Source organism: Bactrocera tryoni, chromosome 4, assembly GCF_016617805.1.
Source record: "Bactrocera tryoni isolate S06 chromosome 4, CSIRO_BtryS06_freeze2, whole genome shotgun sequence".
Taxonomy (NCBI): Eukaryota; Metazoa; Arthropoda; class Insecta; order Diptera; family Tephritidae; genus Bactrocera; species Bactrocera tryoni.
Window position 1 is genome coordinate 43,775,741 of NC_052502.1, and position 26,223 is coordinate 43,801,963.

Consider the following 26,223-nt stretch of genomic DNA (forward strand, 5'->3'; position numbering starts at 1 on the left):
AACATATAGCTGCAATACAAACTGTCAGACACAAAAAACAAAATTGTGTAAGGATTCTATGGTATCTGTGAAGGATATTATAGCTTGTGTGCCACCGAGATTAACGTTCTTTCTTTTCTCATGAATTAATGAGCAATATATTTGCAATGAATTTGCCAAATCGTTGGCTTCTATAACAAACAAATGCAAGAACAATAAAAATCTCTTACATGCGCGTTAAAAAAATGCTGACAATGTTAAATGTTAAATGAAAAAACAATTTTTTTCTTATTTAATGTAATGATCTAAGGCAAAGGCTAAAATCAAACTTTTTTTTATACCTGGTAAAGATGAAAATATTTTTTCCATTATAGCGATTAACGGTATTGGCAAGTGAAATGAACGATTATTTTTTTGTGGATTTTCATGTGCATATTTGTGGTTGTTAAATGTTATTGTTATTTTTTTATTATCATTATTGTTATGCAATTGCAAATAGATATTGGCATAAAATATTTTTTTTTTTGAGAATTTTTGTACGCAATTCAAGGCAAATACACATTATGACAATTTTCATTGTAAACGTTATTATTGTCATTGTTATCACACAGTTAGTGGTAAATGTATATTTTTTAAAGCATTTTTTGGTTTTCATTTTGCAGTTCACATTGCAAATTGCGAGTTTATCAAGTCGGTTAGTTGGTTGGTTGGTTGTATTTGTTGTTGTCGTTTGATTTTTTTGTAAGTTACAAACGTTGTTAGTTGTTGTTGTTGTAGTTGGTTGTGTTGAAGTTGTGAAGTAGTTAGATTGGATTGGGTAAGACGGTTGTTGATTAGTTTAACGGTTGTTTGGTCATTTACAGGATGGTTGGTATATGTTTAAGGGGGGCAGGTGGTGGTTTTACAAAGCGGTGTACGTTATTTTAATTCATAGTGTATTATATATGTATATGTTTGCCATTGTAGCATTTAGTGTGTTTGCATGTGTATTAGTAGTTGTGATTGTGTTTGCTTTTTTTAAGTTTTTTTTGTGTTTTTTCATTAAAAAAAACTTTTTTGTGGTTTTGTATTTTTTTTTTGGGAGCGGGAAAATGTTCATACATCGATATACAAACAAAGGTGTCAAGCGCAGCAGGTTGTGGCAACAACACATTTATTTGTACATCTTGTACGATGTTCTGTTAGTAATGCGGCAGCACATTACGCTACTATATTCTATTTGCTCAGTAGAAAGCACCACCATAACTCAAAACGACAGTCTATTGTATTTATTATTTTTTTTTTAGTAAATCTTTCAATGCTCTCAACTTTTTGTGCAATATTTAAATATTGTTTTAAATTTCAATTTCTTTAATTTTTGCGAGCGGAGATTTGTGAAGCCACGCTGAAGCCTTGCTTAAACTCTCAATGAGACATTTTTACAACACCAATAAAAAAATATGGTTTTCCAGCTATTTTTGCATGACGAATTGTTGCCTTAAAACTGACTTGGCATTATAAGCCAACCAGCAAGGCTCCAGGCATGCACTCCCTTCATCTCTTTGCCGGCACAATGAAACGTTTCAATTATATTGTTGTTGTTTTTAAGCTTTATTTCTCGTAAGTGGGTGTTTAACTGCTTGTCAAATGTCTAAGTGCGTGTGTGTGTGCTTTCTGTCTTGTGTCTGCTTTTGCGTGTTTTATTGTTTTGCATTTAAGCTTCTTCTGCTTTTGCTCTCCCAATTCTCTGATTTTTTTTTTTAATTTCTAAATTTTTTCTTGTGTGCTGTGTGGTTGTTGTTGTAGACATCGAGATAAATACACTACACTTAATAAAGTATTATACATTATTTACATATATACACACACATAGCAGCAACTCAAGTTCTATACAAAACGTGCTGTAAACCAATTGCAAAAAAAAACACAAAAACAAAAAAAAATTACAAAAATTCGAAACACTAATATTGATTTTGTCTGACTGCTTGGAAAAACTTGTTTGAATTTTAACAGCTTATTAGACTTAATAGCTCCCCGGTCCAACTAAACACGAATAACTATGGTAACTGAGACACTTGCAAACATATGCGTCTCGCTTGCAAAACGAAACACAGTTGCAACATACAAAAACAAAAAAAAAAGTATTAAAATATTAAACAAATCACATACTTAGAACTTCAATTTCTACTGTCCTTGGACGCAGGCGGTGTACTTACCGACCTCACACGAAACGGTTCGCACGAGTTCTGTTGTAAATCTACGAAATTCTACTAACTTTAACAAGGAAGTATTTCGAAGAACTTGAAATTTCTTTATACCGTTTATTAATTTTTTTAAAATTATGTTTATAACTATTTTTTTTTCTATAATTATTATAGAGATTAGAAATGCGTCAAATAAGTATAGTTATATGATTTTTCAATCGTATGTAAAACAAATTTCGCTTTGACGTAGAGTAAAATAGCTGAAAAGGTCTAGTATTGAATCAAAATGCCCTTTAAAGCGTTTGAAAATATACTACTATAAAAGCTTTTCTTTAAATACTATACTGAAAGTACACGTTGCTTGGTCCTTGTATTAGGTTTAGCCAACGGACTTAAACATTTATTAACCCTACTTGTACCAAGTCCTAACTTATATCAAAGGCGAATGTATGCCACGCTTATCAAGGCTCTCTCTATGTTTGTCCAAAAACAGCTGATGTTAAGCCAGTCAAACACGTTTCGAAGTGTGTATTGTGGTGGCCGACAGGTGGCGCACAGCTCGCAAAAATATTCACAAACGGCAATGTGAAAATATCACCGAAACTTTGGACTGAAATCTCAGCCAGAAAGTTGAGTTTTACTTTCATTCTTGATGGTGAAAACATCTAGACTTGAGAAGTTGTGTGGAGAAGGCTAAAATAACTGGATGTTTAAGGGTTCCCGAAACATTACATAATTCTTACCAAAACGAAGCCATCGAAGCAAACGTTTGAGCTATTTTTAATGATTTGTTCTACCAGAAAAGTAAGTAATGCTATTTCAAGAAATCAATGAGCTTATCCGCTTATATTTAATGTTAAACCTTTTTAACAAAGTTATTCTATGTAATCAGTGCCTATCTTCGTCATCAATAGCATCGATTCTCTTTGTGTTAAAACTGTACGTGTGCCAGGTCACAGCGGAATCGGTGACTGATGAGCTAGCCAGAAAAGGCACCCTAGAACCGCTATCAGTAGAATGGGAGCGGGTCGCTGTTCCCGTATCCTCTGGTGTTCTACTACGAGTATTAGATAGCTGGTTTCAAGGCTTAAACCGAACTGGCTTTCTGAGTTCTTCATCTCTATGGATTCACAAGGGACTACATATAACAGTCCACGTTTGATCTATCTGTATTAGCCATCTAACGGTTACGGTTAAAAAACCTAAAAGAAAATCGAATAACTAGATGGTGCGGATCTAGCACGACTTTAAATTTTCCGATAAGATGGCTTGAGTTATTACGAATTATACACTGTTGAGGCAATTTGTTTTGCAATTTTTTTGATTCCTTGACTAGTTATCTATGTACTACTGTGGCAAAAGTAAGATTCTCTAATTAAAGAATGTGTCAAATGTCACATCAAAATAATCTAAACATAAAGTGCATTCGGCGATTTTTACGGTGAGTGAAATTATTTAACAAAGAAGTTCCATTAAATTATGTGTGCAAGATGAAATTTCTGGTGCCGAAACGTTCAGAATGTTGGAAAAGGCCTCAGTGATATTTGTTTGTCATGAAGAGGTATCTATGATTGACGACGAACCACATACACCAACTGATGATCAACACATCAATAAAATAAAGGAATTGGTGTTTAAGAATCGACGGTTAACAGTCAGAAATCTTACTGTCATAGTTGGAATATCGGAAGGATCAGTGAAAATCATTTTGAAAAACCATTTGGGAATAAGAAAAGTGAAAGCACGATTGGTTCCACAGTCACGTATGATTTTCGAAAAACAGCGTTGCGTTAACGTCTGTGAAATAGTGCTTTCCGATTATCAGAGTATCAGGAAACATATTATTTCTGGCGATGAGTCATAGCTTTATGCTTACGACCCGGAAACAGACGATCAATCGGCCGAATATCGTAACAAACGGGAGTAGAAGTGGAAAAAACGTCAAGGCAAGTCGATTATCAAGGTTATGTTGATAGTTTTCTTCAATTATCGAGGTGTGGTGGAGTCGGAACTCTTTCCGACCGGACAAACTGTCGACAAGGTATACTATTTGAGTGTTATGCGTTATTTACGCGAAGCTGTTAGTAAAAAAATACCAGAAGTATGGGCCGACAACTCTTGGCATTGATTCTTTGCGAGTTTTTCGCCAAACTATCAACCAATATCGTGCGGCAGCCACCTTATGCGCCTGATTTAGCTCCTGGTCAAAGTCTTACTATTTTTTCTCGTAGTAGTATTGCTATAGATATATATGTATATACAATTCAGACATTAAAGTAAATAATAAAATCGCATATTAATCAAATTAATGGAAGAGAAATACTTCAGAAATACTTCCTTGTAGCAAACTTTGCCACTCTAGAGATTTTCATAACTTTGTTTAATTGTATATAGAATTGTACGAATATAATTTCACCTTTATTTCACAATTATACAAGTATCATTGCTTCCAATAATCTGGCTAATTAACCGCTTTTTAACTAATTTCTTTGCCGAAAATCCCTAGATTGAACTGCATGTGCTTGTACAAACCTGTGTGCTTAGGTCCAATACCGTTATTGGCTACAAAATAGTAATAACCCTAAACCACTATTTCTATTTAAGTATATACTAAAGTATATATGCTTTTATAGACCTACTAAATATTCAGCTTTCTCCACTAAATCACTACAACTAAATGCTGCTGTATTTATTTAGTCGTTCATGAATGTTTGTATGCATGTAAGCGTTTAACGCTAGGACACCTACAGCTATTGCTAGTTGCTAGTTGCTATTGTTATAAATATTTGTATTTGTTGTAGCTCATTAAATAGTAATTGTAGTAGTAGTTAGTTGGTTATGGAAAGTAACACGTGCTTGCAACAGCTGACTGACAACTGCAACTATTTCTTGTATATAGTATATTTGTACATATATATTTCTTGTAAATTACTTAGTTTTTGTTTTATATTAAATTATTTACTAGCGTGCGGCCGTTGAAAGGCGGCACCAAAAAGTAGTAATGAAAAATTCTTTAAGTCACATTTCACGTTTGAACATTTCGGTTTGCTTTTGTTGTTATTGTTTCTGCGTGATTATGTTTTGTAGTAGATTACAAACCATAACAAAATAAAATGGAAGATTTCTTATTAAAAATAAAAATAATAAATTATTTATTAAAAAAAAAATGAAATTATAAAACTGCATTTGCAGAAAAAAGTCAGTCTTATTTTTACTTTTGTAATTTTTTGCTTAAATACATATATGTATATGTATGTATAGGTAGTTATATGTATTATTACTCGTATAAGGCGCTGAATTTTTGTTGAAATGAAACCCACTTGCATTGTTGTAATGTCAGTACGCTGAGTTAACGAAAATGTTGCATTGAATTGAAGGCGCTTTGGCGATTTTGGGTAGCGAATTTTTGGGGGTTCAAAAACTCATACAAAATTTCAATATTCGCATTTGAAATTTTTTTACACAACTACGGGATTTTTGAGGCGCTACAATGTTTTTTAATATTTTTTTTTTGATTTTCTAGTCCAGGTTTTATACAGAAAATAAGAGAATTTAATTTCAAACAAATCAAATAAAGAAAACAAGTTTAGGAAAGCTCAAAAAAGTAACTGGAAATAATTTTAGGATAATCATTACTACTTTTGAAAATGTTTTAGCTTAAAACTAAACGCGTTTTTCGTTAGCTAATCTTTGATTTGTGACAATAGTACTACCCTCTTCAATCAAATTCTTTGTAAAATTGAAAAAAACGCGCTTCCGCATAGATCTTTGAGTTACTCGAAAACCAAAAAATTTAGAAATATTGAAATTGAAATTTGCACACAAATAATTAACTGAAACGTACATTTGACAACGTTTTCTTAAATACAGCACATTTATGTATTTACATACACAGAAGAAATTGTTTGAATTATTTAGAAAGTGAAATAAAGGCTTAGAGAAACTTACAAATATACAAAAATCAAGCAAAACTTTGTTTCTTTTTTTGATTATTGCTTCACAACACTATTTACATTTAGATAAGAAAGTAATTAGAAGACGTTTATGTTTTTTTTTGTTTTTTTTTTTCAAAGAGGAAAAGCTTATCAACTGCATTTTGGAATTGAAACTACAACTAAAGTAGAAGAAAGTAAAACAAAATGTTGGAGAGTGGATTGAAAAAGCTTGAATGATGTAAATGAGTCCTGCTTTAGTTCGTATGTATGCACCTATATGAGTTCTTTAAGTGTTTGTTGTTTTTTTTTTTGTAATTTCTATTCATTAAAAAAATCGTTATTGACCTTAAAGTGCCGACTTTTTGATAGTTTTGTGTCTAGTTGCTGATTTTGCTCAAGAGATATGTGTTTTGGTAAAGTTCCTCGCACATTTTTTGTAATTGTTGTAGAGAGAACCAAAAAGAAAATATATTGTTTCAGCTTTTAAGAAGAAATTCAGTGATTCTTATTATGCTTGGGTGAGGTTTGTGGCACTGATCTTCATGTTGTCTTACTCCTTCTATCTCTCCCGAAATGTCTATATGTACTGTCACATGGTAAAGCAAAAGGCCTTTTTAAGGCCAAAAGTCCTCTGCATTCAACTAAAGATATTTCGAGAGTATCTCAAATTTCAAATAGGTAGCTGGATAGTAAAATTGAGGCTTTGCACTGCGATCTATGGTCTATTGTGCCCTCCCATATATCACATATGGTCACCAAGTTCCACCATCCGAAATAATTCTAGGAGCCTGCTATGCTCGACTGAGGTGATGTAATCCTTGTTCACGTAGATGGAATCTAGGGCCTTGAGCCTGCTTCTGCAAATTGCTGGGCATTCCAGAATCTGGTGTTCTGGAGTTTCCTGTTCCATGCCACAGAACCGGCAGTTTACGCAAGAGACTAGCCTATGTTGGACAAGTGCTTCCTGAGTCTGTAGTGCCCTGTAGAGGCGGAAGGAGGCGGAATTTGTACCGGGGGAGGTTGATCATTTCCTTAAACCCTCCCAGAAGTAGGTTGACATGGCGCATACCTGCGGACAATGTTATTCTCTCCCACTCTTTTCTCTGTGCGGAGCAGTTCTGTTATAGTGTGGAATCTACTGCAATGCATGGTTCTGGTCCCATCATACTGAACGCTGCCGCAGAGCTTTTTGAAGATTTTTAAAGACTCATGAATAGTGTATAAGTAGGTTCCGGCGAAAGTCTGACTTGTGGCGTAGATGTACTTTTACACATTTATAGATCTATGAAAAATACATGCTCTGTTATCTGAATATAGCTGCTATTAACTTCTGCTCTGAAATCAATAAACCAGAAGTTCTACAATTTGGAGTTCATAAAAAGAAGTTATGTGTACAACACCCGTTTCTCCACTATATGATTTGGGCAAAAGTCAGTAGAGAGGGTTGATAATAACAAATATAATAGAGCTCTAGAACTCTTGAGCTTAAATTACTTTGCACAGGTGCAAATATCAATGTTGCATGTATGTTCTTCTTCTGTTTATAGAATCCGATTTAGAAGCATTCGAAATCGCGAAAGTTATTTAAAATTTGGATTAATTCACTTGCATCAATTTGCGATTTCTACCACAACAAGGCAATATGACAACGATCAAAAGAAATCGAGTAAATGAAATTTTAAATTTTGGGAGTGCGTTAGGGCTTGAAGTTAGCTGCTGAATAAATAAGTTGGAATAGAGAAAGAGAGATAGAGAGATATAAATCATCAAATGTAATACACATAGGTAATTTTTCAACTCTTTAGTTTTCAGTGACAGACTTTCACAGAGTGGTTTGCTGAAGCATTCATGATCCTATGATGCCACGAGTCTCTATGTCTTTTTATGTGTGGCAAATAAAACGGATTTTCGTTGATTTCACTTAGCAAATTAAATTAGTATAAATCTTATATTTGACTAATTGGATAGGCGAGAATGTAAGAAAACAGTGAGGTATGTAATTGTTTCAAGTCTAGAAAAGCCTGCTCTCGACGAATAGAGTCAACATTCTACAAGTCTAACTAGGTGTTAACCCATAAAACATTAAACTATATTTACAAAGTAACACATATCTCAGCAAGATAAGAAACCTAAATTTTTTTCACTTTGTCTTGGTCAATTAAGCTTTTTGGTAGTTAGTAATAAAAGTGCTTTCCTCCTTTTTCTGTGAGTATCTATGTTTTTAATTTTTAAGTTTAATTGTCTGTCTCTGGTTAGTAGCAGTGCTTGCATTTTACTTTTACAAGAAAGTAAATTTTTATTGTGTCTTGTATGTACATGTGTTGTGTTAATTGTTAATGCGATTTAGTAAACAAAGTAATAATGTTAGTAAAATTAGGTACATATATACAAAAATTTGTTCAAAGCAACCAACACAACCAAATACCGAAATAAAATTCAATAAAAGAAACTTGCAAATCGTAAAACTATTAAAAATAAATATTTAAAAAAATATTTATGCACGAAAAATATATACTATTTAAGAAATAAAGAATTATTAAATTAATTAATATTTTTATATAAACTTTCCGATAAAAAAATTTAAATGAAAATACATTGTTATAAATAAAAAATATTTTATAAGATAATAAAACTGTTCGATAAAAAATATTTTTTGTATGAAAAAGATTAATAAAAGAACTAAAAATAAAACTACGAAAAAAAATTTTAAGAAATATTAAAAACAAAAAACAATTTTAAATTTTACTCTTAAAAATTGAAAATTTAAAAATTTTTTGCTTAATTTTTCATTACTAAAAACATGTAAAAAAATATTAATTTTATTTTATAAACTTTTTAGGTAATAAGATCGGAAGAGCACACGTAAGTAAATTTTTATGAATAAATATTCTTTATAATATAAATAAATTTTTTAAAAAAATTTTTTGCAGGAAAAAATATAATATAAAATATTAATAAAAGAACTAAAAATAAAACCACAAAAACTAATTTCAAAAAAAAAAAATAAAATTTTGTTCTTAAAAACTAAAAATTTAAAACATTTATTTTTAAAATTAAGAATTTTAAAAATTTATAAATCTTATTTTTAGAAGTTAAAAATTAAAAAACTTAGCATTAAAAATTAAATATTTATATTTTTAAATTATTTATCAATTGATTTTGATAAGCCTTTCAATTATTAAAAATTAATTTTTTAATTTTTATCAATTTATTTTGAATATAAAGCTTTAATTGTTAAATATATTATCTTCATATTTTTATAAATATAAATTATAATTATATAAATAAAATATAATTTTTATTTTTTTATAAAAATAATTTTAGTTTAGTAATCTTCTTTTAAATAAATAAAATTTTGAAAATAAATAATTTTATTTTATAAATAAAAACACACAAAAAATAAAAATTAAAATTAAATTAAATAAAATTAAAAAACATATATTTTATCATGAAATATTTTATTATTATTACTTATATCTTTTCTAAAACAAAATTTTTTTATTAACGGAAATTTACTTATTTTTAAAACAACATTTCGTTGTTGTTATTTATCATGAAATATTTTATTATTATTACTTAAATCTTTTCTAAAACAAAATTTTTTTATTTACGGAAATTTACTTATTTTTAAAACAACAACGAAATGTTTCCGTAAATAAAAAAATTTTGTTTTAGAAAAGATATAAGTAATAATAATAAAATATATCATGATAAAATATATTTTTAACCATTAGTTAAAAAAAGATTTCATAAAAATTAAATAAATTTAATTTAATAATATTTTAAAGATAAGTAAATTTCCATAAATAAATATTTTTCTGTAATAAAAAAGTACAAGTAACAATAATAAAACATGAACATAAAAAATATTTTTTATAAGAAATAATTATGATAAATATTAGTTAAAAAAAAACATTGCATAAATATTTTTAAATAGTGTCATAGAAAAAAATAAAATTAGAATTAACTGATTCAAAGCATTTCAGTGTAGCGAAACGCTTGCTGGCAGTTGATTTTTACTGTTTTTTTTAATTTGTTTTCAAATAAAATTTGGTTTTAATAAATTTTGAAATTAGTTTTTTCCAGAATAGGTAACTGTTTTTTGCGTTTGGTATTTTTGTATTTGTTTTTCTTGATTTAAGTTTTTCATTACTTCTTTTCAACTAACCTCAGACACAGGGAGAAGTTTCTATGTACTACAACTGACCTGTAGCACAGTGCCATCAAGGTGAAAGTAACAAAAACGAACCCAACAACTGACATTAGTACACCGACCAGGAATACTGTATTTGAGCCGTGGTAGTTCTCTATACGAGTGTGAACGTTGTTATTGTTTTAGTTGTTATTTGGTGGCAAGTAAGATGATTTTTTGTTTGTTTTGTATCATTTTTTTTTAAGTTGTTGTTGTGTAATATTATATATATATTTTTTTAAGGTGGGTGGGGCGGGTAGTGGGTTGTGTAGAAGTATATAAAATAATTGATATTGATTTTTTATTTTTTTAATTTTTTGTTTTTGGTAGGAGCAGGGAAGCGGTATATGTAGTTTTGTTTGTAGGCGTTTAAGAAAATATTTGTTATATATAATGTTCATATGTATATGTGTGTAGAGTACATTCATTGAAAAAGTTTTCAGTATTTCAGTTTAGTAACACAAGAACCAAAAAAAATATAGCACACAAGGTTGGGCGTCGTATACACATTGTTATTGTTGTTGTTGTTCCGCAAGCGTTGTGGACGTTATTTAGGCGTTGGTTGTTGTAGTTTGTGGTGCAGTTGACGTTGTATTTGTGACGCGCAATTTGTATAAAAATAAAGTTTAGAATTTCATTTGATTGGCATAAGTCAATATAGTAGGGATATACATATATTATAAGATTGTTTGGCTTAAATACAGGAGAAAGGCATATGTATTAAATAATTTTCGTTTTACTTCGCCAAGGAAACAAGTTTCCAGGCAGCGAGTATAATGAGCGTGAAGTTAACGCGACTTCTTTGCTAGCATTACTTTGGTTTTGTTTACGCAGGTGTCTATGTACTACAGTGGCAATAAAACTCTTATATATTTTGGATGTAGCAACTTGTGTGGGCAATAAATAAGTACGAGCACTTCAGTTTGATTGAAGCGTTCTCGGCTGCTGTGCCGGTTGTTTGTGGTTGCTGGCTGCAATATTAATCAAGTATAAATGCAACACCAACAACACCACCAGCAACCTCAACTACTATGACAATGGTAATCCACTAATACACGCATTGTGATGTGATTTGATTTTATTTGGCAAGGAGCAATGAGTGAGGCGGGTTCGAAAAAGCGGCAAAAGTGAAAAAGTAGTACGAAACGGCCATATACATATGTATGTTTATAGTGTAGTATATATGTGTGATAGCAACACTCCCCACTCGTATGCAAGTGTGAGCAGTAATGATTTGGAGCGCTTGGGTGTTTACATTGGCGTTGTCTTTATTTTATTATTTTATTTTACTACGCTTTGGAGCAAAAACTTCGCCAGTCTACGCAGTTGTTATGCTCGGCACGTACATGAAGTGTCTTTCACATGACTTCTTTGCTGGCTGATTCTTAAAATTTAGCTGGCTTGCATCCAAAAACTTGACAGATGTGTTACTGGCATGACAATTGCGGTGAATTCGGCATTGTGCTAACGTCTGTCGCATAAAGAATTCATACACACATATATACATGCACATATATGGCATGTGTTATGTATATATCGTTCAGCTTCGTGCAATTTATATTTTAAATAATGCTAATCCTTTGTAAAATCGTGCTTTTTAGCTGTAATGGCTTTATAGTCAGCATTTAACTGCTTTCCTGCGCAAAATATATTCTGAAAATTTGTTTTCCAACTGCTTTCGTATTCTGCACAAGTTATGTAATTATTTGACTGCATTTAATATTATATAAATACAAAACAAATAGTGAAAGTTGTAGTAAAGAAAAGAAATAACTATATACATACACATATATAAAAATATTCATATCAGTTAGTAAATAAGAAAGCATGTAATTTATGCTTCGTTATGTACATACAACTTGTACAAAAGTTTTCATTTTTTTTTTGATTTCTTCACCATACGAATTATACACAAATATACACAATTATGTATAAGGAACAATTACACGTGACATAGGATCAATACATTAAGACACATGTGGTCACATCACACAGAGTTCTTAAGATGCGGTGATCAGATGATACATACATACAGTTGTGAGTGTGATGTACAGTGGTACAGTGTGCTGTTTTATGTGTTTATTTAGTGCAAATTTACTTAATTTGAAAATAGCTTTGATTTCGTAATTTTTTCAGCTTCAAAAAATACGATTTAATACCAATTTTTATTTGCTAAATTCCTTTGCTTCAAAAATAAATATTTCTTTAAGCATAATTAGTCAAGCTTAGATATAAAAATTACTTAATAAAAACTAGTTGCTCGAAAAAAATAATAAAATATTATAAGACAACGGGCGACAGCGAGCTATTTTAAGCAAAAACTCACATTTGTGAAGAAATTGTGCAAAAAATTAAAATTAAAAAAAGTAAATAGTCATTTTTTGTCGATAAAAAAACGTTCTCAAAAATTTATAATTTATGGCGAGTTTTGAAAAAAAAAATCGGGTTGCGTCCATTTAAAATTGCTCTGCCTCTAGAGCTGTAGCTGTTGGACCACCGTAAACGTAAATTGCTGATTTTGCCTGTGAACAACTTGAAAACAATAATGATTTTTTTAAGAAAATCATCTTCACCGATGAGGCTCACTTGTATCTGAGTGCTCCAGCAGTTAAATAAAACTGTCCATTCTGGAGCACAGAAATTACACAAATTATTCATAAACAACCATTACATTCACCTAAATTGACAGTTTGGTGCAGTTTTTAGTCTGGTGGAATCATCTGTCCGTACTTCTTTCGAAGTTAAACTGGTGAATCCGTTACAATCAATGGAGAGCGGTATAGATAGATGATAACCAACTTTTTATGACCGCAGTTGGAAGAAGTTGATCTTGACAACAGCTGGTTACAACAAGACGGGAATTGTTGCGAGAAAAGCTTTGGAGATTTCAAGAAATTGTGACATTGAATGGCCTTCAAGTAGTTGTGATTTAACACCATTAGAATTTTTCTTGTAGGGTTATTTGAAATTTTGACTCTCTTCAAACTTTAGAAGTCAATATTGAACGTGCTACGGGCTGCTATGTATATTTCTGGCCTAGGCAACACTAAGTGTTGCCAGGTGCAATCTGACATTTCCATTGGAAAGTTTGACATTTTTTAGCAAAACATCACTCAGAACGTTTTGTCATTTAATCGGAATTAACTCGTGAACATTTTCGTGCGATCATTTTTCACAACTTTCGACGTGGATTATCACGACAAGAGTGCATCGATGAACTAAAATCTTTGTATGGCTATGAAGCACCATCCTATAGCACTGTGAAAACTGGTACAACGAATTCAATCGTGGCCGACGCTCGCTCTAAAGACGAATTCCGTGAAGGTCGTTCAAAAACAGCCGTTGTGCCAGAAAACATCGATGTCCGTACGTGAACTGATAATGCAAGACCGTCATGTAACATACCTTCAGATAGAGGCATGCCTATGCATTTCTCCCACCAGCATACATTCGATATTGCATGAACACCTGGCCGTAAAAAAGGTTTGTTCTCGTTGAACCCCGCACAATTTGACAATCGCTCCAAAAAAGGCTCGTGTGGATTGGTGTAAAGAAATGCTGAAAAAATACGATCGCGGTGCTTCCAAAGACGTTTATAAGATCATCACAGGTGACGAATCATGGATCTATGCGTATGAGCCCGAAACAAAACAGCAATCGACCGTGTGTGTCTTCCAAGACGTGCCAAATCCAACGAAAGTTGTTCGTGGAAGAAGCACTTCGAAGCAAAAGGTCGGCTGTTTCTTCGGCAAAACTGGTCATGTGGCGATTGTTCCGCTTGAGCAACGTAGGACGGTCAATTCTGAGTGGTATACCACCACTTGTTTGCCTGAAGTCTTCGGCGAAATTCGAAAAACGAACAAGAGAAGGCGAATCATTGTGCACCATGACAATGCGAGCTCTCACACATCGGCTCAAACCAGCGCCTTTTTGACCGGCCAAAACGTCGAATTGATGGGTCATCCGCCGTACAGCCCTGACTTGGCACCTAATGACTTCTTTTTATTCCCACACATCAAGAAAATAAAGCGTGGTCAACGATTTCCGTCGCCAGAAGACGCTGTTGAAGCATTCAAAAACTATGTTTTGGAGGTGTCTCAATCGGAGCGAAAATTGGTTTGAGCGCATGCAAAAGTGTGTAAATCTTGACGGAGAATATTTTGAAAAATATTAAAACCATTTTCGTCGATAAATATTCCTATTTTCATTATTAGGCCAGAAATATATATAGCAGCCCTACGACTTGATTTAAAAGAAAAGTACACGAAAATTGGGTTTATTGAATTGTTTCTGCAAAGGGAGTCATGGATGCTATTTGAGTGTTGTTATGGAGAAGTAAGAACATAATCACATTGAATAAAAAAAAAACAATTCATTTTCCTTAACAACTACCCTGTATATATAAGGCGCTTATTTTTGTTGCTAGTCTAGACTCAAACCCACAAAATGGTGCTGAACTCGGACCAAGGCGAGTATAGTTGCTGTTTGATGACAGTATACCAAAAGTTACGTTATGTTTGGATACCGACTACCTACCGCAGGCAACAGTGCCAGCAGTCACCATTTTACGTATATTACCGATTGCTATCAATCATTTCATAGTTGACAGAAATGTCAAAGTTAGACATTAGTTCAAGAAATGTTGATTACAGTAGTTTGCGAGGTTAGATGTTGGATTTTACGAAAAAATTGTACACTATTTTACACAAGTAATACCAACATTGATTTTACAAAAAATGTTTAACCTTAAACTGGCTTCAATAGCTATCCGTAATCCGTAAAGCAAAAATGTATTATTGTATTCAACGCAAGTATATGGGCAACTATAATTAGGTAGTCTTCCTCAATAGGGCTGCTAAGCAAGCTTAGAGCGTACGACATATATCTGTATTATACTCGTATGTAGTATTTATAAAAAAATAGTGAGAACAGGGAATATATAGGAACAGCCTCTTTGAAAAATATTTGACTATTTACATATACAGAAATATTCTCACTTTTTTGAAATCTAGTAATTAAAAAAAACCCTCTTAAGGTGTTTATTTATTTAGAAGTTGTTTTCATTAAAGTCAAGGTTTTTGTTTATGTAAATGTTAGGACATTACAAATACTCAGCACTAAAAATAAATAACCTAAGTGAACAAAGCTATGAAGCTATTAAGAAAATCTTTTTTCTTTGTTTCCTAAAAATGCAGTTTTAAAAGCAAATATATGTATTCACCATATTTGAATGCAATAATCTGTGTGAATATACATAGGTCAGATTAGATTATACTGGTCACCTGTCATATATATTCATATATGTTTATATAACACATAGAAATATATTTTTAAGCTCCACATCATCACAAATACAGTGCTTGCCATTAATTTCACTTATTGTAGAGAATTTGAGCTTGAAAGCAATAAAAATAAAAACCAAAAGCATATCTATTCATCAACTGGCGTTATTTTTGAGAGCACGTAGTGTTAGTTTGCAAAGTGAATTATGAAAATAAAACTGAAATAGCAAATCATCAGTTACATAGAAATAAAAAATAAACAACTTAACTGATGAAGTTGATTTGCCGTTTGCTGGTGTTGTATAACGAGCGTGTGGCATGTGGCGTGTGGCGCGTGACTATGAAATGTGATCAAATAAATTGATAACATAAAATCAAAGCTAAAATGCACGTCATTGATGTACACAAAATGGAAAGCTTAAATTGCGATGAATATTGGCAAAATGCTAAAAATTGCATCAGCAAAGCGCAAATTCTCTATTAGCAAATTTATGTATGTATGTATGCATGTACATATATAACTGTTTGCCAAAAATATCAATAAATATTAATCGAATGAAAATTGGAAACTGCCATTCAAAAGCACACTGACCATTGGCTGTTGAAAGTAATTAAAAGCGAAATTTTGACAGGAAACCATGCTGCGGCTGAGGCATTTTATTTTTATTTTAATTTTTAATGAACTAAATTTGTAAACGTCAACGACAGAACCGTATTTGTGTATAGCATGTTTTTACTAAGTGAAAATTTGAACTCTCTTTGAGTTCGTTATATTATATGTAGTCTATTTGGTATTTGTGATAAAACTATCTAACTGCACTGTTATATGCTCTGAGTAATACAGCAATAACTTTTTTTTGAAATTAATTCATGAAATGTGTTAATTAAAAATAAATTTGTTTGAAAATTTAAATAGATGCCTGTACGAGTATATATTTGTTTGCAATTTTGAAGCACTGTTTCAAGTTTTCTACCTCATTTTTTAGCTGTTTCTACCGACTAATGTAGTCAATTAGCAGATTGTTGCCTTAATGCATATATTTCCTTGTTTATACATGTAATTAGCTGAGGCTATTAAGGCATATGTAAATTGAGCCATTATAGTTGGTGCTCTAACTTACTCAATTAGTATTGAAATTTCATTGTAACCAAGCAACAGCAGTTGTTTTGACTTCTTTGGCAAAATTATACATGTAAAAGATCTAAAATATAAATCTGTAATATTTTTGCATTACACTCTTGGTAAATTAAAACAAAAATACTGAATATGCCATAGTCAAATTATAAGTAAATTGAAAATAAATGGGATTTATTGATTTCTAAATTAGTATCTATCACTAGAATCCTATTTGATATACATATAAAATATCAAAAACCACACTAGTCAATTAGCTAAAGCAATTAAGTTGTATATAAATTGTGTTCAAACGTACTACTCAAATTAGTTTAAATTATTATTACAGAGAATTTTCAAAAAGTAATGAAATTATATTTCTGGAAAGTAAACGAAATGAAAATAGTATACAAATTAAAGCATTTTATTTATTGGCCCATTAAAAATATGTTTCAACCCTCCACAGTTTTAAACAATAAAGATAATAATTATTTAAAATTTTATTTTTGCCAAAAATTTACAATATGAATGGCTATCAGATACCAATCACAGGCAATCGAGGCGCCAATCGCCATTAGCTTTTTATTATCTATCACAACATTCCTTATTATGGTAAACAGCACAAGATCAGTTCTCAAGATCAGACAACTCCTCAATATTATTTGCCTGCGGTATTTTCCAAGTTTTGGAATTGTATGGTATTAATAAATTTTATGGAAAATATTGTACTTTCTTATTTTTATTTTCTTGTTTCCAAAAAATAACTCAGAGTTGCTATGTGCGCTTTCAATTATACTGGCTCCAGTTGCCATTCGCAAAGCAAAATCCTCGTATAGTAGAGGAGTCAATTATTTATTATTAGTCAATTAATATTTTCAAGAAAATATTTTAGTTTTTTAATGATGTTACGTTTCTCTCACGCAATAAGATTTTTAACTCAATTCATTGCGAATTATTGCCTAATTAGTTTCACAAATATTAAATTTCTCAGCAATATGGTAAATTGAGAGCAATATGGAACTATATTGCTCAAGTTTGCTTAACTGCTCAATTGAGTGATAACAGTTTATGTTAATTGACTTAATATAGCAACTGTCTGCAACGGCTATTTGTTTAATGATTTTCGAAGAACATATTCTGGTCCGCAAAAATTAAGGGGTTACATGGGTTTACCAGTTTCAAAAACTTTCAATCGAATGTATTTTCTTATTAAATTCTTCAATACCTCTAATATTGTCCTAAATTTCCAAGTTGATCCGAGTAATAGTTTCGGAGATACAGCCTTGAGAACTTATGCTAGCGAGGCAAGTGTGCCATTTTTAAATGCGATTTTCCCGAAACTGTGCTTTTAAGCCGGTTACTTGAGAACTACACAATCAATCTTCATGACACAGGTCTATGACATACAATTCTTAAAAACTTGGACGAAGAATTTTTTTGATTACAGCTGTTTGAAAAAAAAATGTCGCTAAATGTTCACTGCAATTTTAATTTTATTGTAAAACTGTCAGCCAAAAATCCAATTTTCAGTTATATTTTTCCTTCGTCCAAGTTCTAAGTTAAAGTTTTAACTAAAATAAATATTATAAGCCTGTAAGGAGTTTTGTTGATCTGGGAGTAACTATGGACCCCAAACTCAATTTTAATCTTCACGTATCTTCCACGGTTTTTAAAGCTAAAGGCGCTCTTAGGCGTAATCCGCTTACCACAAAAATTCTTTTTACATCTCTGGTGAGGCCTATATTGGAGTATGCTTCTGTGGTTTGGAACCCTAGTTACCAAGTCCATTCGGATAAGTTAGAGTCCGTTCAAAAACATTTTTTACTTTTTGCCTTAAATCATTTGCATTGGGATTCCAGTTTAAATCTTCCCCCTTACATTAACCGTTTAAAACTTATAAATCTCCCGACACTCGCTAGTCGTAGGGAGATGCTTGGTATAATATTTCTTGTAAAACTCATGAATGGGTCAGTCTGTAGCCCATCTCTCTTATCTGATATTAATTTTAACGTTCCCGCTCGCCCTACCAGGCAGTACCCTTACTTACTTTTAAAATTTTCTAGAACAAATTTTGAGTTAAACGAACCATTCCGCCGTATATGTCATGATTTCAATTTTCATTCCAGCACATTTGATCTAACAGACTCACTCTTTACCATTAAAAAAATTATTTTATCTACTCTTAACAAGTAACATTTAATAATTATAAACTTTAATCTAATTCTTAATTTCGGCTGTTGAAATTTTTGTTTCTGTAGCTGAGCAGCTTAAGATCGCAACGCTTAAAACTCTCTTGCCTTTTATGACTCGGCTAATTCCGCTCGTTCGCGGATTGCGCCCCTCGCGTCGGTTGGGCGGGAGGAGGGTAATCGTTGGGTATTTTATTATTTTTATTCAAAAAATTCAGATTTTCTTTGTTAATAGTGTATGTTTGTAACAATAAAAAAATTTAATAATATTTAATTTTTTATGTGAGAAAAAAATTGTTGAAAAAAGGCTGTTTTTTAAACGATGAAACTCATGTAGCCCCTTAAAAAACTTTACTCTAAAGAAATGATAATGACATAGTGACTGAAACATATGTGCAAATAAAAAGATTTTGATGTTATAGCTCGCTGTTGTTGTCTGATATATGTATATATGAAAATATTTTTTGCTGAATTTCAATGCACGAATATCTCATGAGATTTTGTGGCAATGGTTGAAGAAAACAAACACCGAAATACACACAAACATATCAGTTACACACATAGTACAAGTGAAAATGGAAGTTTACAAATGACTTGTGTATGCCTGTACATGTAAGCACAGTGTTGCCATATGTATGCAATATATTATATATATTAGAAAATAAAACAGAAAAAGAGAATTACGCACACAATTACATAGAATAATGCTTATTATGCAACACTGTATAAAAAACTAAAATATTGCAGACACACACCACAGAGAGGTTCATGAAATACAGTTATTAAACATATACATATGCTAAAAACATTTAGTTACATAAATGCTATATAAATGTGTGTTTAGGTATTAGTTCAAGTAACATGGAAGCATGATTGCCCTACTTGTTGTTGTAGTTCGTTATTTTAATAGATATATATATATATGTATTTTTTTGATGGCATAAGGAGCACCAGAGCAACACACACATTTATACGTAAATGAGACCGAGGACAGAAAACCAAGCAACCATTTAATTCAATTTTGATTTTGTGTTGAGTGAATTTCATACAGTTTGATTGTTTTTCAAGTGTTGTATGTTTCTGTTTCTGTGTCTGTGTTTTTGATTTCCGTTATCCGAAATATCGTTAGTTATTTTTTGTTTCGTGCTGCTTATTGTCCGTCGTGAAGTGCTTCGTCACTTTTCTTGTAAAATATAATGTAATTAAATTTTTCAAAACCCAAGAATTCGAGAATTTTGCGCCAAAACTTTTTTGGAAAGTTGAAAAAAAAATTATATCATATTCATGACAAAAAAGAAAAGAATTTCGTTAACTGAAAGGGTTTAGATCGAAATATTTGGAAAAAAATTCGAAATTTTTGTATTTGAAAAATAAAACGAAAACTGAAATTGTTATTTTATAAATGTTTAACAGATTTCCGGTACCAATAGTATATTTTCAATATTATTGATTGCTGAATAGTGAACAATTTGTAGAGTAAGGTAAACAGCAACAAAGCGAGCAAGGTGAGCGCAGCAAAGCTTTAAACGCGTAAGTTTCCTAAAATGTTTAACTTGAAGAGAGTTTCACTCAAACTGCGAAAATTTGGTTAAAAATATTTAGTTAAAAGTGCAAATTCATTTCAGTCTCATTCCTTGCTTTGTTGCTGTTTACTCTGTAGATATATATATTCTTTAAGTTTTTCCATGTTTCGTTAGAATTTCTGTCCTTGTTAATTTGTTGTTGTTTCGATTTGATTTTGCTTGGTACTCTACCTGTAGCAAACCGCCAGAGTTGCGAAACTAATGAAGACGCATTTCACGATAACGGTTAATATGATGACCATGGTTAATGTGCTGATCCTATTTTGATCTGAAGGGCCTGTAAAATGTTGTACGGAAGGAAGGAACATTTCCAATTCGTTCAATGCCAGTTATACAAGTCAAATAGTTTATAGCAAATTTCGTAAAAATTTCAATTTAGCAAATTTTGAATTTTTTTCCAACTTAGAAGCATACATTTAGGATTTAAACATTTTGTAAAGCATATGTTTAGGAGTTAATTATGCACGTTTGCCATTTTTGTGTATAAAACGTATTAAAGTAAAATTAAAAGTTTGTAAATTCGAGACCACTTAGTAAAACACAACACTGCGTTCATTCGCAGCTAAGAATAAATTTGAAGAACGTTCGTAAACTTAAAAATTCATTACATAGTAGAAAAGAATTATATATTTTAAGCTATTTCAGTAGTTGAAATATTAGTTTTTGTATTATTTATAATGTAACTGAAACTGTGCTGTGGAAGGGCAGCTGCATTTTTCCACAATTTCAGAACAGTGAAAATACCGCTCTTTCTTCTAAATTACATGACTACTAATTACTAAAATTTGGCCGTGCCATTGTATAAGATTTTTAAATTTAATTTTTGTTTAAATTTTATGTTAAATTGGTGCTTGGCAATGCTGTTATATGATTACCATTGTCATAACACAACCGGTTTTGAGTGGGAGTAAAAGGTTTCAATATCAAAGCAGTGAAATTTTGTATGAAGAAAGTTCAAAGGTTAAAATGTATTAATTACTACTTTACAGTTTAATTTAAACTTTATTTGCTTTAAAACCACTTAATCTATAAATGCTTCTTTGAGTATTATAAATAATTAAAATACCCTTAATGTGAGTGATTTTACAAATTTATGGCTGTTTAAAGCTAAGGATTGCTTGTGTATTGACTACATGCAATGCTTTCCGCAAAACCATGATATTTAATAGATTGAAATTAGCTTGAATCTGAGTTCACTTATTACTTAATTTTTGCTTTTACCTACATATATATTTTGATCCATATAATGAAAGCAATACTATTAGCAAATAGTTTATGGAGTTTGGGCCGAGTGTGCTTTTTATACAGGACTCATGTCCAATCAACATAACAAGGATTTTCTAAAATAACAATATAATTGTATACAGTTTGTGAGTCGACTTGAATGCCACAAGTTTTCAGGCACAGCAATTGTTATGAGAAACTTGACATTGTCATGAAAAAATTGACGTTTGGTTGACAAACTAAGAAAGCTTTTAGTTTTTTTTTATTTATCTGCGATTTATTTTGACGAAAAATAAACTCTGACTAAAACAAATGTATGGAATTAACAAAAAGTAATCGTTTATTGCCAGAAATTAATTCAAGGAATTAATATTTGTAGGCACATTTCCAGAGTTTCCTAATTCAAGTTCGCGAGGCATTAAGGGCATTCTAACTATCATTTTCAATTTCAAAACTCAATAGTACACAATATACACCAAAACACTATTAGATTATTTTATTGCTACTCGAAATTTATATAAAACAATATTTCACTGCTTGTAATTCAAGGTAGATATTAAATATATATACATACATATATTCTAGTAATTATTGTATATAGATAAATGGAAATAAGCGATTTAAAAAGTAAGTAAAATGGGCTGTTTACATGGGCAGAATGCAAGCCCTGTATAAAAATAAAAATACAAAAAAAAAAATTGAATTCGCCCTTTTATATAAAACAGTTTGGAAGCTTTATTAAAGCATTTGCACTTTAGGATGGAATTTGGTTGAATTTTGAGAATAAAAGCATACTTTTGCCACAGTTTGTTGCAATATAAGTTAACATGGCACAACTATACTTTTGAGAAATGTATATATTTATTTTTATTACTTAGAAGCCTACTATGAGGGTTAAACATTTCAAAATCTAACGAAGCATACATTAAGGATTCAAGTATACGAGTTTGTGATTTTTGTTGTTAGTCGAACTCTCTCTTTGAAGCTGTAGAAAATTGGTTATCTTTATTTAAACCGCTAAAATTTGAAAAGGGAATCAATAATGGAGATTTATACATTTTGTTCCAATTTTTATTTCAAGATATTTGGAAATATATATAAAATTTTCACGGCTTAATTAAAATTTTGGTGTTAAGAATTGAAAATTGAAAATTTTTTGATTTTGCAAATAAAATTTTAAAATTTTGTTGTCTAATATAAGTAAATTGAAAATTTTGTTTTTCAGTATAAATTGAAATTTTATTTTAAACTCAAAATCGGTATTAAAATTAGAAAATTTTCAATCCCAAAATTGAAATTGGAAAATGAAAATCTTAATTCTGAACTAAAACTTTTGTATTTAAAAATTAATGCTAAAAGTGTGCCGCCAAACATGACAAAAAAAAATATTTCTTTTCCCTCCTCTTTTCATTTCTGCGTTATTTGAACCCCTTCAAAAAATTATTTGATTTGTTCGTAGGTCTTCCAGGTTTGCATTCTGCCCATATGATGCAAATTAAAAAATAAATATTTTCAAATTTAACATTCTAAACTAAGTGTAATTACATTGTTTCGCGGTTTTTGTGAACAAAAATTGTTCACAGCTGAAACGCTTGATTTGTGAAACAAAGTTAATTGGTTAAAAATATATTTAGTATAACATTTCAAAGGCAGATTCAAGCCTGACTGCCAGACGCATTATAATAAGTACCATATGTATATGGATGTCTTTGAGCGACTGCTTGATTTGATTTTTGGTAGCGTGTTCACACGCATGTGAAAACAGTTATTATACGAAAGAAATAAGAGAATCTGCACAAAATCATCTTACCATATGGCGTCTCCTTCTTCTCCATTTTGATAGTATTCTCCGCGGTTGGCAGCGCTTCCGTTGGCAGTGGTGTGGTCAGTAAAACTACAAGGCTACAGTCGACGCCGCCCCAACCCATGTCGCAAAAGCAGCGATTCGTGTTGGTGCAGACCTGTGCAAGTGGAAAGCAGCATAAAAAAAAAACGCAATTGAAATGAGTAATGATATGAAATAATAGCTTTGGATGTATTTACAACAATATATGTACATATGTTTGTATGAATGTGTGACGTAGATATTTTGTTTCCGTTGTAAAATTGACATTTTGCTAATCTATTTTTAGATGTGCATTAGTCATGTGACACAGCTAAAATTAATAGTGCCTTTACAGTCACACACACATACAAAAGCATATGCATGAATGCAATCAATGTAAAAGCTTCACTTAAACAATATTTCCATTAAAATTCGCGGCTATCAAAATGGATTAAAAACCGGCGAAATGACGCTGCAGCGAGCAGAGCAAATATAACAGAGAAGCAAGCAGTCGCGCGGCCAGCGAGTCAGTCAGGCAGACAGGCAGTAAAGTAGTGAGCCAGTGAGGCAGCGTGCGAGCCACTGACCAATCGATATAAGCTTTAATTTTGGACCAGCGCCACCCGACCAATCAGGCGCTCGTTGTGTTTATGTGTAAAAGCTTTGGGAAATATTTTAAATTTTTAATTACACTTAAGCGTATTTATACATTACGGACGTGGCGCTGTACACGCATGTCCAAGCGATGACCCAATATAATGAGCTCTGCCGGCGCTCGGTGCGTACGCAGAGATAAGTGCTTCGTGTGTGTGTGTGCTTTTATTTTATACTTTAGTGCTTCGGACAGTCTTTGTCGTTGTTATTATAATTTTTGTTGTTGTTATTACAGCTCGTTTGGTGCATACATTACTGTTGGTTGATAGTATGTCAGCACTACTGACCGTAAATGAGTCACTGCACGGAATTTACGGTCGCATTTTGGGTGATTACTGTAGGCAAACACACACACACACACACACATATATATATATATATAAATACAGCCACACACACATGCATTCATCTGGCGTTTGTATTGCATAATAACGCGCATTGTTGTTGGTCTGCATGGCTTGCGCCATCGTTAAGAATTATTGCTGGCGTCTCGCGGCCACCATGTCGTATACGTAACATTCGTCGTACTCGCCGCGGCATGGCAAATTTTAACCACAAATATTCTTGATTTACATTCATCGTTAAAATACATATATCATGCAGGCGATTGATATTTTTGTTTCCTCAACTTATTTACTTTTTTTGTGAGTGTATTTATGAGACTGTCGTGTTGAGGGGAGCGGCCGTAATGAGACTGCGGCTGTGTAATCACTTTTGCAGCGCCGCTCATTATTGTGGGTTAAATACTTTAATGGTTAAATGGTCACACGCAAAAATGCTTGGAATGCGCCGGCAGTGTCCCTTGACTGGCGACAAGGCGCGGAATTGCGTTTAAAATGACTGTTTTGCTGCATAAAGTTGTGGCAGAAATTTTATAATGTTAAAGCGCCGCACAAAATTATTAAAATTATATTACTACTGTTGTTGTTTTTGATGTTGCGTACTGAAATGTGTGAAATGCAACATTTGCATAAGAGCATGAGTCCAACCACATACACTTTTCATGAACTGCCCTCACAGCGCATTTTTATGCATTTTTGTAATTATATTTTTTGTTTTTATATTTGCAACAACAACTCTTATACAGTTAAGCTTGTAGCGTTTTCAATCTGAGTTTAAATTACTGCTTAATTTCGCTTGCATCTTGTTTGTTTTTAATTTTCTTCCACTTACCCCGCGTCCTGAACACTCTTTTCCCTGTGAATCTGTTGGGCATTTGGTTGAATCGACGTGTGGAAATATGCTGACACAAGTCTGATTCAGACAAATCAAATCAGTACCGCATGGCGTACCATCCTTCACCAGTCCATGTTCCGGATACTCATTAGCGCCCACTTGACCGCTAGTGGCTCTACGGAAAATAAACGGATAAGGGATTAAGTTAATTTTGTATGCATGTAATGATGGCAGTGGATTATGAGGTTAAGCAGAAAATACAGGGTGTAATAAGAGGAAGTCAGAAACTTGGGAAATGAATTGTGTTCAAAAAACGATAATATATTTCAGTGGTAAAGAGGAGTAATTACAAGAAAAAATAATTTAAAACTCATAGAACTAAATGAAACAAAATAAAAACAAAGAAGCGTTACAGTACATTTCCTATATCATAACTGTGTATACAAAGTTTTTGTATTTATTTGGATCACTCCGTTTGTATAACATTTCTCTTTAACATATATTTTTTGTTAAAAATTATCACCTGTAATACCTTTCATTTCATAAAATATATATCTAATTTTCTTACTTTATAAAACTTTTTTATGCTCAGCTAGGTTTTAGTACTGGAAATTTCATTTCTAAGTAGCTTTATTGCCATCAGAGGTTAGTAAAAACTTTTGATGGCTAAGATTTTTTATTGTTATGCATACACAGCGACTCTAACACTTCTTTTCTACTAAGCTATGTAATTTTGATGATCAATCTTATGAAATATTAAATCAGGAGATTAAGTTGGTCGTGTTCAAGTTGGTTCCACTTAACGTAAAAATACCGAATCATACTACTCTGAGGAAAAAATACTAAGACTAAGTCTTTTTGTTTTTGTTTGTCGCGGGTAAGTGTTT

At 31.7% G+C, this 26,223-nt stretch overlaps 1 protein-coding gene across 1 annotated transcript in view; it reads right to left on the bottom strand.

Annotated features, from left to right (window-relative positions):
- Positions 1-26,223, bottom strand: part of LOC120774567 (disintegrin and metalloproteinase domain-containing protein unc-71) — a 526,730-nt gene that overhangs the window by 18,249 nt on the left and 482,258 nt on the right. The window contains exons 21-23 of the mRNA XM_040104301.1: positions 25,334-25,511; positions 23,492-23,642; positions 10,305-10,404 (exon numbers count right to left, since the gene is read on the bottom strand). Coding sequence (XP_039960235.1) covers positions 10,305-10,404; positions 23,492-23,642; positions 25,334-25,511 — 429 coding nt within the window. The remainder of the gene's footprint in view (positions 1-10,304; positions 10,405-23,491; positions 23,643-25,333; positions 25,512-26,223) is intronic.